General features: G+C 43.3%; 1 protein-coding gene across 1 annotated transcript in view; it reads right to left on the reverse strand.

Moving 5' to 3' along the window:
- Nucleotides 1–15,812, reverse strand: part of gabrr2a (gamma-aminobutyric acid type A receptor subunit rho2a) — a 58,203-nt gene that overhangs the window by 29,696 nt on the left and 12,695 nt on the right. Inside the window, exons 2-3 of the mRNA XM_030724995.1 lie at nt 13,718–13,941; nt 6,504–6,586 (exon numbers count right to left, since the gene is read on the reverse strand). Coding sequence (XP_030580855.1) covers nt 6,504–6,586; nt 13,718–13,941 — 307 coding nt within the window. The remainder of the gene's footprint in view (nt 1–6,503; nt 6,587–13,717; nt 13,942–15,812) is intronic.

Consider the following 15,812-nt stretch of genomic DNA (forward strand, 5'->3'; position numbering starts at 1 on the left):
AGATCAGTTCCGCTTGTTGAATTCAATAGTCATCCTTAACCGCCATCTACGCCAGCAAGACCTGGAAGTCGTCGGCCAGCATCAACACCAAGCTGGATGTCTTCCAACAATGGTGCCTTCGCCGGATTCTGAAGATCCACTACACTGAACACATCACCAACGAAGAGGGGGGGGGGGGGGGGGGGCGCTGCTCGTTGCCTCTGGCTCTCTGGACTCTTGCCCTTTGACTGTGGGGGCTCCGTCTGTGGTCTCCCTCCTTCCTCCTCTGGGGAGTGCACGCGGTTGCCATCGGGATGTGTGGCCTCAGGTCTTCTGAGCTCCTGGGCTGTGGATGGCCTGGGTCCCCTGGGTCCTTCCCTATTTGCCTCTGGATCGCGGGGGGCATGGTTGCAGTTTCTTGCCCTCATTATTGAGTACATTGCATGACAGAGGCGCATACACACACATTACTAGAAACAATAAAATTGTGTGTGTGTGTGTGTGTGTATATGTATGTGCATGTGGGTGTGTGTATGGATGTGAGTGTGAGAATATCTACTTTTCTTTGATTTCTTTCTTTTTTTTTCTTTTCTTCCTTTTTCCTTTTGCCCCCCCCCCCCCCCCCGACCTCTTTTTCTTGCCCCTTCCTAACTAACTAAATAAAAAGATAAATAAATAAAAATACAAAAATTAACAAGCATAGCCTATAGAAACTTATAGAGCTGTTCTTGTTAAAGCAAATATGTTTGGTACATCAGTGCATTTGGATCATCATTCCGATTGTGAAAAATGCCAGACATGACATGCTAAAAAAAAAAAAAAGCTCCACAACATCAGTGCACGTCGAAGACTCCGACTGGCCGGCCATGTCCTTCGCATGGATGACTCAAGGATCCCGAAGATGGCGGTGCGCTGGCAGCCCCCGGGCGCCAAAAGACCCCGAGGACGCCACCGCAATACCTGGCGAAGGTCATTCCACCAAGACCTCAGAACATCGAATATTCCATTGGAAGAAGCTGAAACACGGGCACAAGACCGAGCCCAGTGGTGATCGTTTGCCGCCCAATATGCCACATAGGCATGGGAGGTTCTCAGACAGTCTCAGTGTGTGTGTGTGTGTGTGTGTGTGTGTGTGTGTGTGTGTGTGTGTGTGTGTGTGTGTGTGTGTGTGTGTGTGTGTGTGTGTGTTGGACATGTGTACCATCTCAGCTTGGGTGACTGATATCATCCTCACAGCAGGGATCGTAATGCTTCACACCATTTATTGATGGCAGCTTAATAACTATGTGACTTGATTTAGTGACTTTTAACATCTCTTCAATGACCATGGATTTAGCACTTCAAAAGCTGAGGTTGTCATTTACAAAAATAAATACAATTGAGGGAATCCTTTTTCTTAAATATAGTAGAAATGTCTCATCTGTGAATTGCCACCTTATTGTGGTGGAGGGGTTTGTGTGTCCAAGTGATTCCAGGAGCTATGTTGTCCGTGGGCTTGCCCCCCTGGTAGGGTCTCTCATGGCAAATTGATCCTGGGTGAGGGGCCAGGCAAAGAGTGATGCAACAACCCCTATGGAAGAGTCACCAAGGGAACTGTTTACCCTGCACAGAATAGGGTTTTAGGGGACCCACCCTGGAGTGAGGCCTGGGGAGGGAGCTTGAGGGAGAGCATCTGGTGGCCGGGCAATAGCCCATGGTGCCCGGCTGGGTGCAGCCCAAAGGTGAGACACGGGCTCACCCTTCTGCACGCCCACCACCCACAGGAAGCACCGTAGGGGTCGGGTGCAATGTGTGTCGTGTGAGGCCAAGACTGGCAATTGGGACATGGAATGTCACCTCTCTGGTGGGGATGTACTCCACCCAAATGGTGTTTTGTTAGTGGACTTCTGTGCAAAACACAATTTGTCCATAACAAACATCATGTTTGAGGATAAGGGTGTCCATAAGTGCACTTGGCATGATGAGCAATTTTGTAATCCTACCATCAGATCTGCGGCCAAATGTTCTGGACATTTGAGTGAAGAGAGGAGCTGAGCTGTCAACTGATGACCACCTGGTGGTGAGTTGGATCAGGTGGCAGGGAAGGATGCTGGACAGACCTGGTGCACCTAAACGTATTGTGAGGGTGCGCTGAGAATGCCTGGCAGAAGCCCTAGTCCACAAGATCTTTAACTCGCACTTCCGGCAGAACTTCAACAGCATTTCAAGGGAGGCTGAGACATTGAGTCCGAATGGACCATGTTCCGCACCTCCACTGTTGAGGCTGCTGCTCAGAGCTGTGGCTGCAAGGTGGTTGGTGCCTGTCGTGGTGGTAACCCCTGAACCAGATGGTGGTCTCCCGAGGTGAAGGGAGCCACCAAGTTGAAGAAGGAGTCCTATCGGACTTGTTAGCCTGTGGGATTTCCTAGACAGCTGATGGGTACAGGCATGCCAAGTGGAACGTGGCTCGGGCGGTGACCAAAGCAAAAACTCGGATGTGGGAGGAGTTCAGTGAGGCTATGGAAAAAGACTTTCAGATGGTCTCAAAGCAATTCTGCAAACTGTCAGGTGACTCAGGAGGGGTAAACGGTGCTCTATTCACATTGTTTATATTACGGGTGGGGCACTGCTGACTTCAACTGAGGCTGTGGAAGCAATACTTCGAGGACCTCCTTAATCTCACTGACACGCCTTCTGAAGTGGAAATAGAGTCTGGGAATGAGGGGGATGACTTGCACATCACTGGGGGTGAGGTCACTGAGGTGGTTAAACAGCTCCTGGTGGCAAGGCCCCTGGGGTGGATGAGATTCACCCTGAGTTCCTGAAGGTTCTGGATGTTGTAGAGCTGCCTTGGGCTGTTTTGTCTTGGTTGACATACCTCTGCAACATCACATGAAGGTCTGGGGCAGTGCCACTGGATTGGCAGACTGGCGTGACAGTCCCCATCATTAAGAAGGGAGATGGGAGGGTGTGGTCCAAATATCGGGGGATCACACTCCTCAGCCTCCTCTGTAAGGTCTATGCCAGGGTGCTGTAAACAAGGGTCTGTCCGTTAGTTGAACCTCGGATTCAAGAGGAACAATGCGGTTTTTCCTGGTCATGGAATGCTGGACAGCTATTCTTCCCCTTGAGGATATTCGAGTGTATGTGGGAGTCTGCCCATCCAGTCTACATGTGTTTTGTAAATTTGGAGAAGGCATTTGACTGCATCCCTCGGGGTATCCTGTGGGAGTTGCTGCTGGAGTATGGAGTGTCTGGCCAGTTGTTGCAGGCCATTCAGTCACTTTACAACTGCAGTGAGAACTTGGTCCGTATTGCTGGCAACAAGTTGGACTCTTTCCTGTGGGTGTTGGACTTCGCCAGGTTTTGTCACCGATTCTGGTCATAATTTTTATAGGCAGAATTTCTAGGCGTAACCTAGTGGTGGAACGCTGCCTTGGTGGCCTCAGAATCTCATCTCTGCTTTTTGCAGATGATGTAGTCCTGTTGGCTTCATCAGGTGGTGGCCTCCAGCTCACAGTGGAACAGTTTGCAGCCCAGTGTGAAGCAGCTGGGATGAGAATTAGTACTTCTAAATCTGAGTCTCAGCTGGAAAAGGATGGAGTGCCCACTCCGGCTCAGGGACCAGTTACTGCCCCACGTGGAGGAGTTCAAGCATCTCAGGGTCTTGTTACCCTGGGAGAAGGAAGTGGGAGACTGATAGGGGCTGCGTCTGCAGTGATGTGGACACTGCACTGGTCTGTCGTGTTAAAGAGGGAGCTGATTGTGAAAGCGAAGCTGTCGATTTCCCTGTCAATGTACGTTCCTACTCTCACCTACGGTCATGAACTTTGGGTAGTGACAGAAAAAAATGAGATCGTGCATACAAGCGACAGAAATAAACTTCAGTTGAAGGATGGCTGGCCTCTTCCTTAGAGATAGGATGAGGAGCACAGCCAATTGAGAGGGGCTCAAAGTAGAGTTGCTGCTCCTCCACATCAAAATGAGCCAGTTGAGGTGGTTTGGGCATCTGACTAGGATGCCTCCTGGCCGCCTCTTGGGTGAGGTGTTCCTGACACGCTGGAGTTGAGTCGACCCCTGCTGAATAGTTACTTATGGAAACATGGCTATAGAGACATGGCTGCACCTGGACCACAGTGCTCCCATATTATTTACTACGGGACCAAACTTCAGCTAATAACATCAAAGAAGTGTGGAGGGGATGAAGCTGATCACAGGCCTCAATCCAAAAGATCAGCAGCAGCAGGGGGCAGCCTGGACAGAGCCAATTTTTTTTTTAAACCTTTATTTTACCAGGTAAAATGTTTGAGAACCAGTTCTCATTTACAAACATGACCTAATCTGTTTTTCAACAGGTTCAGTACTGGACCCCCTGCTTCCCCTTCTCACACAGCACCAATCTTAACACCTCCTTAGTCATCAAAAAATTCACCGCTCCACCACCCCCTCCTCCATGCTGGGCTTGAGTGTGATGGCTGGCCATGTGAGGAGACAGCTGGAGCAACTGTCATCAGGCAGACAGTTCAGGACAATGAAGGCCAGAAGAAACAGATTGAGAAACAGCTTTCATGCCTGAGCCATCATTGAACTGAACTCTGTGCAGTCCAATGGAAGTGAGTGTGTGTGTGTGTGTGTGTGTGTGTGTGTGTGTGTGTGTGTGTGTGTGTGTGTGTGTGTGTGTGTGTGTGTGTGTGTGTGTGTGTGTGTGTGTGTGTATCATGTATATATCAGGGCTGGATTCTTCAAATTTTAATTTATTATTGTGTATTGTATTTTATTAATTCTTTTACCACTCATACTTTTATTATTTATTGTCTGAGGCAACTGGAAGGACTGCATTTTAAATTTTGTTGTGCAACTTGTGTGTACAATGACAATAACATTTCTATTCTATTCTATTCTATTCTATTCTATTCTATTCTATTCAACTACACCAAGACAAAGCTGCAGGACTTGATTGCATCAGTCCCAGGGTCATGTGCTGCATGGTCTTGTGCTGTCTGGCATCGTATCTCTTCAACCTGCAGGAGTCTGCTGCAGTAAAAGGTACCGTGCTATGAAAGACATGTTTGGTATATGGCTGGTACCAAAGAAAGCCACCCCTTCTGTCCTGTCCTTAATGATTTCAGTCCAGTTGCCTTCACATCACATGCAATGAAAGTGCTCGAGACACTAGTTCTGGCCTGTTTTAGATTAGATTAGATTAGATTAGATTAGATAAAACTTTGTTGATCTCTTTAGGAAGATTCCATCAGGTAAATTACTCGTTCACTTGTACACCACTACACTATTGTGCGGTCTGCAGTGATATGGCCTCCAGTCTGGCAGATCAGTTCAAAGGCCTCATTGAATTCTCTCAAATAGTCCATCATCAATTCACAGAATGACTCTACTGATGATATTAGACAGGAACAAGCCGTGAGTGCGGCGCAGCAGGTGTGGAAAGCAGCCAAAGCCACCGGAGATAAATTTAACAAGAAAGTGGAAGCATTGTTCCAAAACTGGAAACCGTACCCAGTAAAACGCAGAAAACAATGATGGATTTTATTCAGAAGGCATGTACATTAATTCTACAGGTTCCTGGCGTGTATATATGTGCATAATCTGGTGACTGGCAGATGGCGCTGTTGGTAAGTTGTGTGTAAGAAAACTCACTGTCAGCTGCCTCAAAAGTCGCAAGAAGTTGCTAAAGGATGAATTGAGGTCTGGGAGATGGAGGGATGTCCCCCTCAGTACTGAAGTGAGGTCTGGGCAATGCCATAGCGCACTAAGAGAAGCTGTAGGAGTGCTGTATATACACAAAACACGGTGACAGCTGAGTTTTCAGGTTTCCGGTGTTGTGCCAAAAAGGGATTTATGATTTTTTTTTTTTAACGTATTATATTTGCTTATATCAGTAAATATACTGTGGCACACAGGATTTATGAAGGGCTTATATATAAAATAAAATGACTTGTTTTGCAAATATATTTATGACTGCGTTATTGTAGCTACATTATAATCAATCCAGTCCTTTTTGGCTACTCTTTATAGAAATGTAATGTTATATTTGTTGCAATTTCTGCAGCCCTTTTGGCAGATCTCTGGAAAAAAAAAACACAATTTTAATGTCAATGAAAGTTTTTACCCTCATTAATAAAGAATTAATAGGAAACGGTGTATTTGATACCAAGATCTACAGAATTTTTTCAACACCAGGATGTGTTTTTAATACTTCCTATTACATTAAAACCCCAAATAACCAGGAAAAATTATATGTTAAAAATTATTTATATATATATATATATATATATATATATATATATATATATATATATATATATATATATATATATATATATATATATATATAGTTTTGCACTCTGTGCCGGTGGCATTTGTTGTTTATTTATTGTAGATTGCACTACTGTAGTATTCTTGCTGCTGTAACATAATTTCCCTTGCAGGATCAACATGGTGTTTAAAACCGGCAGAGTATCACCACTTGATATTTTGAACATTGAATGAAACTTTACTTACTTACTTACTTTACTTTATTTACTTACAACTCTCCAGCTCCAGTGAACAGGTCTGAGAATCCAGAGGAAATCGACTAAAGTCCATGTTACACGCTGCTGTCACTGTCACTCTGTGAACAAATAACAGAAAAACAGAGGGGCACAGTGATAGTAATTTGTGCTACTTAGACTCACTGGCCACTTCATTAGTTATACCTTGCCAGTACTGGATTGGACCCCTTCAGAAATATCCTAATTCTTTTTGGCATATATTCTACAAGGTACTGAAAACATTCCTCAGAGATTTTGGACCATATTGACATGGTAGCAACTGTCAGCTATATATCCATGATATGAATCTTCCATTCCAAAGATGCTCTATTAAATGAAGATCTGGTGACTGCGGAGGCCATTTCAGTACTGTCATGTTTGAGAAAACAATTTGACATTATTTGGGCTTTGTGACATGGTGCGATCAGAGGATAGGTATACTGTGATTATAAAGGGATGGACATGGTCAGCACCAGTATTCAGGCGGGCTGTGACATTTAAATGCTCAACTGTTAGCAAGAGAAAATATCCTCCACACATTACACGACTACCAGCAGCCTGAACTGTTGAATATAAAGCAGGATGGATCCATGCTTTCATGTTGTTAATGCCAAATTCTGACCCTGCTTTGTAATGTCAAAACAAAAATGAAGACCCATCAGGCCTCAGGTGTTTTTGCTTCTTGTATTTGGTTTTGTGTCTTTTATAACTGTCTGCCCTATCCCAACTATTCCCAGTTGTGTCTCATTCTCGACCGAGTCTTTTCTAATCTCTCCTGAGTGCACATACAGTGTCTTGCAAAAGTATTTATACCCCTTGAACTTTTCCATATTTTGTCACATTACAACCACAAACATAAATATATTTCACTGGAATTTCATGTGAAAGACCAACACAAAGTGGTTACAATTGTGAAGTGGAAAGAAAATTATACATGATACATGATTTTTTACAGATAAAAAACTGAAAAGTGCGGTGTGCAAAAGTATTGAGCCCCCCTGAGTCAATACTTTGTGGAACCACCTTTTGCTGCAGTTACAGCTGCAAGTCTTTTAGGGTTTGTCTCCACCAGCTTTGCACATCTAGTGACTGAAATTTTTGCCCATTCTTCTTTGCAAAACAGCTCAAGCTCAGTCAGATTAGATGGAGAGCGTTTGTGAACAGCAGATTGGGTTTAGGTCTGGACTTTGACTGGGCCGTTCTAACACATGAATATCTTTGGTTTTAAACCATTCCATTGTAGCCCTGCTTTATGTTTAGGGTCGTTGTCCTGCTGGAAGGTGAACCTCCGCCCCAGTCTCAAGTCTTTTGCAGACTCCAACAGGTTTTCCTCCAAGATTGTCCTGTATTTGGCTCCATCCATCTTCCCATCAACTCTGACCAACTTCCCTGTCCCTGCTGAAGAGAAGCAGCTCCAGAGCATGATGATGCTGCACCACCATATTTGACAGTGGGGATGGTGTGTTCAGAGTGATGTGCAGTGTTAATTCTCTGCCACACATAGCGTTTTGCATTTTGGCCAAAAAGTTCAATTTTGGTCTCATCTGACCAAAGCACCTTGTTCCACATGTTTGCTGTATCTCCAACATGGCTTCTGGCAAACTGCAAACGGGACTTTTTAAGGTTTTCTTTTAACAATGGCTTTCTTCTTGCCACTCTTCCATAAAGACCACATTTGTGCAGTGCACGACTAATAGTTGTCCTGTGGACAGATTCCCCCACCTGAGCTGTGGATCTCTGCATTTGGTCCAGAGTCACCATGGGCCTCTTGGCTGCATCTCTGATCAGTGCTCTCCTTGTTCGGCCTGTAAGTTTAGGTGGACGGCCTTGTCTTGGTAGGTTTACAGTTGTGCCATACCCTTTCCATTTCCAGATAATGGATTGAACAGTGCTCCGTGAGATGTTCAAAGCTTGGGAAATCTTTTTATAGTCTAAGCTTGCTTTAAACTTCTCCACAACCTTATTCCTGACCTGTTCTTTGGACTTCATGATGCTGTTTACTCCCCAATATTCTCTTAACCGACCTCTGAGGCCATCACGGAGCAGCTGTATTTGTACTGAGATTAGATTACACACAGGTGGACTCTTTTTAGTCATTAGCAGTCATCAGGCAACTTCTGAATGCAATTGTTGCACTCAGAGAAAAGAAAAAAATTCCAGAAAAAAGAGAAAAAATTCCAGTGAAATATATTTATGTTTGTGGTTGTAATGTGACAAAATATGGAAAATTTCAAGGGGTATGAATACTTTTGCAAGACACTGTATTGACTTATATTGTCTCCCTTGGTCTGTTTACCAAACTCTGTTTGTATCTTCCTTTACTTCCGGTTTGCTTCCTCATGTTACTCCACAAACGTTTGTTTTTCTTTCGTAGTGGATTCTGTTGGATTTTTCCTGTTTAAAATAACTGTACTGCATTTGGATCATTAATAATGTGACATTTGAGCAACAAACAATTCACCATCTGTTTTTAGTTTTCTCTTGTCATTTTCTTCAGTCAGAAATGACCTCAATAGCCAGATGTGAAAAATACAAAGGCTATCATTGGAGCTGATTCTGATCAATTGAGGTGTAATGTTGCTCTGGTCTGACCTTTAAATGCTGTTTCATATCTCTCCAATCATTATCTCCTGCTGCCAAAATCTTGGAAACAGCATAAAAAATTCTCGATCGTTAGTACATGTTTTGGCATTCTCTCGGGAAAGATACAGCAGAAAGTCTCTCAGCATGCACTGGAACCCCAATTTTTGTTCCTACATATTTTCTGAGTGTTTATTATAATTTTATGAATATGGCATTTTGATCTGAATCATTCCCTTTGTGTGATCTGTTTGCTTGTCTCAGTTAGTAATGGAGCAAATATAAAAAAAATTTTCTCATCCTCCTTTACATACAACTGATAAAATTAAACTGTGACAGAATGATAGTCTCTTCTCTCATGTCTGTTTGAAACCACATTAAAGAGTTATTGAAATAACAGATCATCTACAAAAAATGCCCTATCAAATTGTTTTATTCAAGCAATATTTAATGAACATTGAAAGATGATTTTCTCTTGTGTCATCATCTCTTCTAAAATCCTTTTCTTTCTCAGATATTTTCCCATAAACACTTGCTCTGCTCGCCAATCTGCTGTTCTTAAATATCTGAAAGAGAATGTGAGAAAGACTTTCATGTGTAGACAACCAAAAAATCTATCTACACTTTTATTTTTTTTGTCTTTCCCCCCTGAAATCCTGAAAATATACAAAATGAAAAACATTTTCTTTTCTTTTTTTTTAACCTTATCATTATAATCCCTGTTAATCTCTCAACTGCAAATATTCCTGAAGTAAATAAGCTTGGCTGCTCTGTACTGTGGTTAGGTGCTCATTAAAGTCAGCTGCTAGATTGAACTATGACTCATGAAATAGGAGAAATGTCTTGAAATAAATCGTGAGTTTCTATGTCATGAATTTGGAGATGTTGAGCTCAACTACAAACGCAACTTTAAACACTGCCTTAAGATTTCTCAGTTTTTTTCACCCTGTCCTATGCACCATGAAAAATCAAAGAATCGCTCTTCAAGATAAGGAAGAAGAAAGTAATTAAACCTGAATTTGAGAAAAGCAAATAAATAAGTAGGTCATTTAGAGCAGAAGTTAGCCACAATGATGTCTCTGGGTGCCAAGTCAGGAACATAATACACAGACAAAATTGTTCATTGATTTTTTAAATGGCGTATCAAACCCTGCAGGGAATTAGTGATGAGATTGTGATGCAGTTATAGCAGGCTTTATTTATTGCACTGTGATGTGTTTTAGTGTAATATAACTGGTAGAATAAATTTTTTTTAAAAATGAAGCAAATATTGGTGAAACCAGAGTGAATTCAGATGAGCCCCAGAGAAAACCCCAAATGATAATAATAATAATAAAAATAATAATGGGTTTCAATAAACCCTCCTTAATTTGTGTATCGTTTCTGCTGGAACATTACTACTCCTCTAAGCATGATTTGTTGTATGCTGTAACAGTCAAAACATTAAAATGTCTATTTACGGGGGCAGCGTATCTCAGTTTGAAGAATGTCTTCTTCAGGTCATTACTGTTTTGAGTGGGGCTGTATAGTCCTGCTTCATGAGGTTGCCACAATGGGGGTGGGGGTGGGGGTGGGTGTATCGTAGCCACTGGGTGTGTGTTGGTCTGTAGCAAGGCTTGAGTGGCTGCTATGTGTCAAAATAACATCAAAGTAGGTTTTTAAAAGTTTTTCCAGCAGAAAACTGCATCACTGCATCGTAACAAATCCATCAAACCCAGTGTCACCCCTCACCTGTTATAATGATGGGGGGGTGAAATGCGTCTGAGCTCTTATATAAGAAAAAAAAAAAATCCCAGCTCGCCCCTCCAAGCTTGGGTCCTCTACCAGAGGTCTGGGAGCTTGAGGGTCCCCAGAGCTGTTCCCAGTATTGCGCTCTTCTGGACAGAGATCTCGGATGTTGTTCCAGGAATCTGCTGGAGCCACTCTCCCAGTTTGAGGGTCACTGCCCCGAGTGTTACGATTACCACAGGGACCACTGTTACCTTCATCTTCCACATCCTTTCCAGCTCCTCTCAGAGCTCTTGGTATTTGTCGAGCTTCTCGTGTTTTTTTCTTCTTGATGTATTGGTATGTATTGATATTGCAACATCTATCACCACAACTTTCTTCCGTTGTTTGTCCACCACTACGATGTCCGGTTGGTTAGCCACCACAAGTTTGTCTGTATCTGGAAGTCCCACAGGACCTTAGCTTTGTTGTTCTCAACCACCCTTGGGGGCGTGTCCCATTTTGACCTCGGAACTTCGAGGTCATACTCGGCACAGATGTTCCTGTATACTATGCCGGCCACTTGGTTATGGCATTCCATGTATGCCCTGCCTGCTAGCATCTTGCACCCTGCTGTTATGTGCTGGATTGTCTCAGGAGCATCTCTGCACAGCCTGCACCTGGGGTCCTGCATGGTGTGGTAGACCCTAGCCTCTATTGATCTTGTACATAGAGCTTGCTCTTGTGCTGCCATGATTAGTGCCTCTGTGCTGTCTGTCAGTCCAGCCTTGTCCAGCCATTGGTAGGATTTCTCTATGTCAGCCACTTCTTCTATCTTCCTGATGTATTCCAGGATCTTTGTTGTTTAATCTAGGACAGTGGTTCTGACACTCACTAGTCCTCGGCCACCTCCCTTCCGTTTAGCGTACAGTCTCAGGGTCTTAATATCAGTGGTTTCCATTTCCTCCTTTGGCCATCTTATTATCCCAGCAGGGTATCTGACAACTGGCAGGGCATAGGTTTGATAGCCCGGATCTTGTTCTTCCCATTCAGCTGACTCCTTAGGACTTGCCTTACTCTCTGCAGGTACTTGGAGGTTGTAGCTTTCCTAGCGGCTTCTTCATGGTTCCTATTTGCCTGTGGGATTCCAAGGTACTTGTAGCTGTCCTCAGTGTCTGCAATGTTGCCTTCTGGTAGTGTAATCCCCTCAGTTCTGACTACTTTTCCTCTCTTAGTTGCCATCCGACTACCCTTCTCCAGTCTGAATGACATGCCGATATCATTGCTGTAGATCCTGGTGGTATGGATCAGTTAATCGATATCTCGTTCACTCTTAGCATAAAGCTTGATGTCATCCATGTACAGGAGGCGGCTGATGTTTGCTCCATTCCATAGTCTTTGAATATGTATCCATAGCCAGTCTTGTTGATGATCTGGCTGAGGGGATTCAGGCCTATGCAGAACAACAGTGGGGACAAGGCATCTTCTTGGTAAATCCCACACTTAATGTTGACTTGTGCAATGGGCTTGGAGTTAGCCTCTAGTGTTGTTCTCCACATACCCATTGAGTTCTTGATGAAGGCTCTTAGGGTCCTGTTGATCTTATACAGTTCTAGGCATTCCAGGATCCATGCATGCGGCATCGAGTCATACGCTTTCTTGTAATCAATCCAGGCGGTGCACAGGTTTGTCAGTTGGGTCTTACAGTCTCGAGTGACTGCTCTGTCTACTAGTAGTTGGTTTTTGCTCCCCTGGTCTCTCTGCCTATCCCTTTCTGGGCCTCGCTCATGTATTGTGCCACATGCCTACTCATCTTAGCTGCTATGATACCTGACAGGAGTTTCCATGTTGTACTGAGGCAGGTTATGGGCCAGTAGCTGGATGGGACTGGTCCCTTCTCGGGGTCCTTGGGGATCAGGACCGTCCAGCCTTCAGTCAGCCATATATATATATATATATATATATATATTAGGGGTGGGACTTAATCTAATTATTAGGAGCTTTGTAATTAATTAATCGAAATTAATCGCATTTTAATCACATTTCAATATTTAACATTAGAAATATTAATTTAAGTTTGGTTGATGAATGAATCAATATACATAAGCTTAAACTTCAAAATTTTGTTTATTTTCCCACCAGTCTGCTACACAGACCAATGAAGGGTGGAAGTGCTCCTGTGAAGCAAACTCCTGAAATTAAAATTAAGCATCATTGGGGTGGCTGTAGCTCAGTAGGTAGAGCAGGTCACCTACTGATCAGAAGGTCAGCGGTTCGATTCCTGGCTACTCCAGGCTACATGCCAATGTATCCTTGGGCAAGATACTTAATCCCAAGTTGCTCTCCGACCGTCCCGTCGGAGTATGAATGTGTGTGAATGATAGTTAACTAAAAAGCACTTAGCTTAGCAAACATGGAAGTGCTTGTATGAATGGGAGTGCATGGGTGAATGTAAACATGTTGTAATAGCGCTTTGAGTGCTCATACTGAGTAGAAAAGCGCTATATAAGAGCTAGTCCATTTACCATCATACCTGGATAGTTTTATTCAACATTAATGTCTCACTTAATATAGTTGGAAATTAATCATTCGCTCAGCTGTATTCCTTGATGTTGAAATGTGTCATGCTTGTTTTAACAGCTTATTTTGCACTGGATTATAAGGTGCACTGCCAATTTTTGAGAAAATTTAAGGATTTTAAGTGTGCCTTATAGTCCGAAAAATACGGTAGTATTTGCTTGTCTAAGATTTTTATTAAACTGAGGCTTTATTCCTCCACCAAGGAGATTATTGCTGTTTGACTGTAAGCAAGCATTTCAATAAACGTGAAAAGGATTTATTTTAACAGTTCTATTTAACCATATAATTGGAGGTTCACTAAAATATTTATCAGTCAGTAAGTCAGGTACAGAAATACTACAGACCTCAAGCTGTAGAGCACATGCCCATCAGGAAAAACACGGAGCATGATGTTGTCGGTGGTGGTATCATGGATGAAGGATCTTTTAGAATGGACAAAGAAGACATCAGGGACCCAGATCTTCTTCACCAGACGGCCATCAAATGTCATGCTCTTGTTGGTGCTGCTGGTGAAGGACAGACGCTCATCCTTCCAGTAGTGTCTCAGATACAAGGTCATGGTGAAGTCCTGGTGGAGTTAAGACATGCAATTTAAAGACTGTAAAGATGATGAGATAATGTAATGACCCAGTGAAACAAAAACATTCACCAAGGTATAATGTTTTAATGAATACAGGTAGATAGCTTCACAATCACGCCGAGCTGATCTTTGACAGATATTCTCATTCAATAATCAAATTGAGAAAACTATAGGCATTCCAATTCTTATGCTTCTTTTGCATTAAACACATCATTGGACAGCAGCAACCACAGGAAACAAATAAATATGTCTCCACATTGTCTGCTAAGATGTTAATCTTTGGCATGCCAATGCATAGAGAAACAGCAGGACAATAACAGTAACAAAGTGATTGACTCAATTTCTCCACTTTGTTGTTATATAGAAATACTATTCCCAAGCCTTCAAGGACCGCAACTATAAGCTACTTGTCATACCAAAGCTAAAGTATAAATTGTAAGGGAGTGAAAGACTACTGGTTTTAGAAAAGCACTAATGGAAATGTTTATCCTGCTGGATGTTCAGTGATGCTTTGTTATACCCCTACCCACCTTGCAGTGGCAGTGCAAGTCTCTAGGTGTTGCCAACCAAGGCTTGTCTGTGTAGATTCTCAGTCATCCAGGTCATAGTAGTCTCTGGAGCTTGAAAAAGGCGACTGGACTTCTTTTTGTTTCTTGAAGACGTTTCACCTCTCATCCGAAAGGCTTCTTCAGTTCTCAACCAAATGGTGGAGAGACACAGGTATTAAACCCCTGTGGGCGTAGTCCCCTGGAGGTGGTTATGACCCTCTATTGATCATGTGTGTGAACACATGTGCCCAGGTGTGAAGGGGGCGTGGGTCATATTTAATCAGTGGTTTCAGTTGAAACCAATTTAGGACTCCGCTCCATTGTTTCCTGTGGCCTATTGAGGTCACTGGAACAAAGGTGTGAATGGGGGTTGAGACGTCTGGGAAGGGAGCTCAGGACAGCACTGTAAGCGGGGGAAAGTTGGTGACGTAATCCACCTCCTCTGTTCAATGATGGTTGTTCACAGTGGACATAGATGGCTTCTTTCACTCCTCTTTCAAACCATCTGTTTTCCCTGTCCAAAATGTGAACATTGGCATCCTCAAAAGAGTGCCCTTTTTCCTTCAGATGCAGATGTACTGCTGAATCTTGTCCTGTCGAGGTGGCTCTTCTATGTTGTGCCATTCGTTTGTGAAGAGGCTGTTTGGTTTCACCAATGTAGAGGTCCGAGCACTCTTCACTGCACTGAACAGCATACACTACATCGCTGATCTTGTGTTTGGCGGGTTTGTCCTTGGGATGAACCAGTTTTTGTCTTAGGGTGTGACTTGGTTTGAAGTATACTGAGATGTCATGCTTGGAGAAAATTCTTCTGAGTTTCTCTGACAAGCCTGACACATATGGGATGACAATGTTGTTCCTCTTGTCCTTCCTATTCTCTGTAGTTTGTGTTTGGCCTTCATTCCTGTGCATCTTAGCTGATTTGATGAAGGCCCAGTTGGGGTAACCGCATGTTTTGAGGGCTTTCTTAATGTGTGTGTGTTCCTTATGCTTCCCTTCTGCCTTAGAGGGAACACTTTCCGCACGGTGTTGTAGGGTCCTGATCACCCTATTCATCGGATTACCACAACAAAATTACTACACTCCTCAGTGACAACAATACTTATGAGGTCTTGAGACGTGATCCCACAAGCAACTACAAGAAAAAAGTTGTTTGCTGCCTGCAACAACTTGAAAAGGAAAAAGCCATTGACCGCCCCACTTACTACCGCCTGTACCCTGGAGAAGCCACTCCATGCATTTATGGACTCCCAAAGATCCACAAAGAAGGAGTCCCACTTCGACCCATTATCAGCAGGATAAACTCGGTCA

The sequence above is a fragment of the Archocentrus centrarchus genome, unplaced genomic scaffold, assembly GCF_007364275.1.
Source record: "Archocentrus centrarchus isolate MPI-CPG fArcCen1 unplaced genomic scaffold, fArcCen1 scaffold_44_ctg1, whole genome shotgun sequence".
Lineage (NCBI taxonomy): Eukaryota > Metazoa > Chordata > Actinopteri > Cichliformes > Cichlidae > Archocentrus > Archocentrus centrarchus.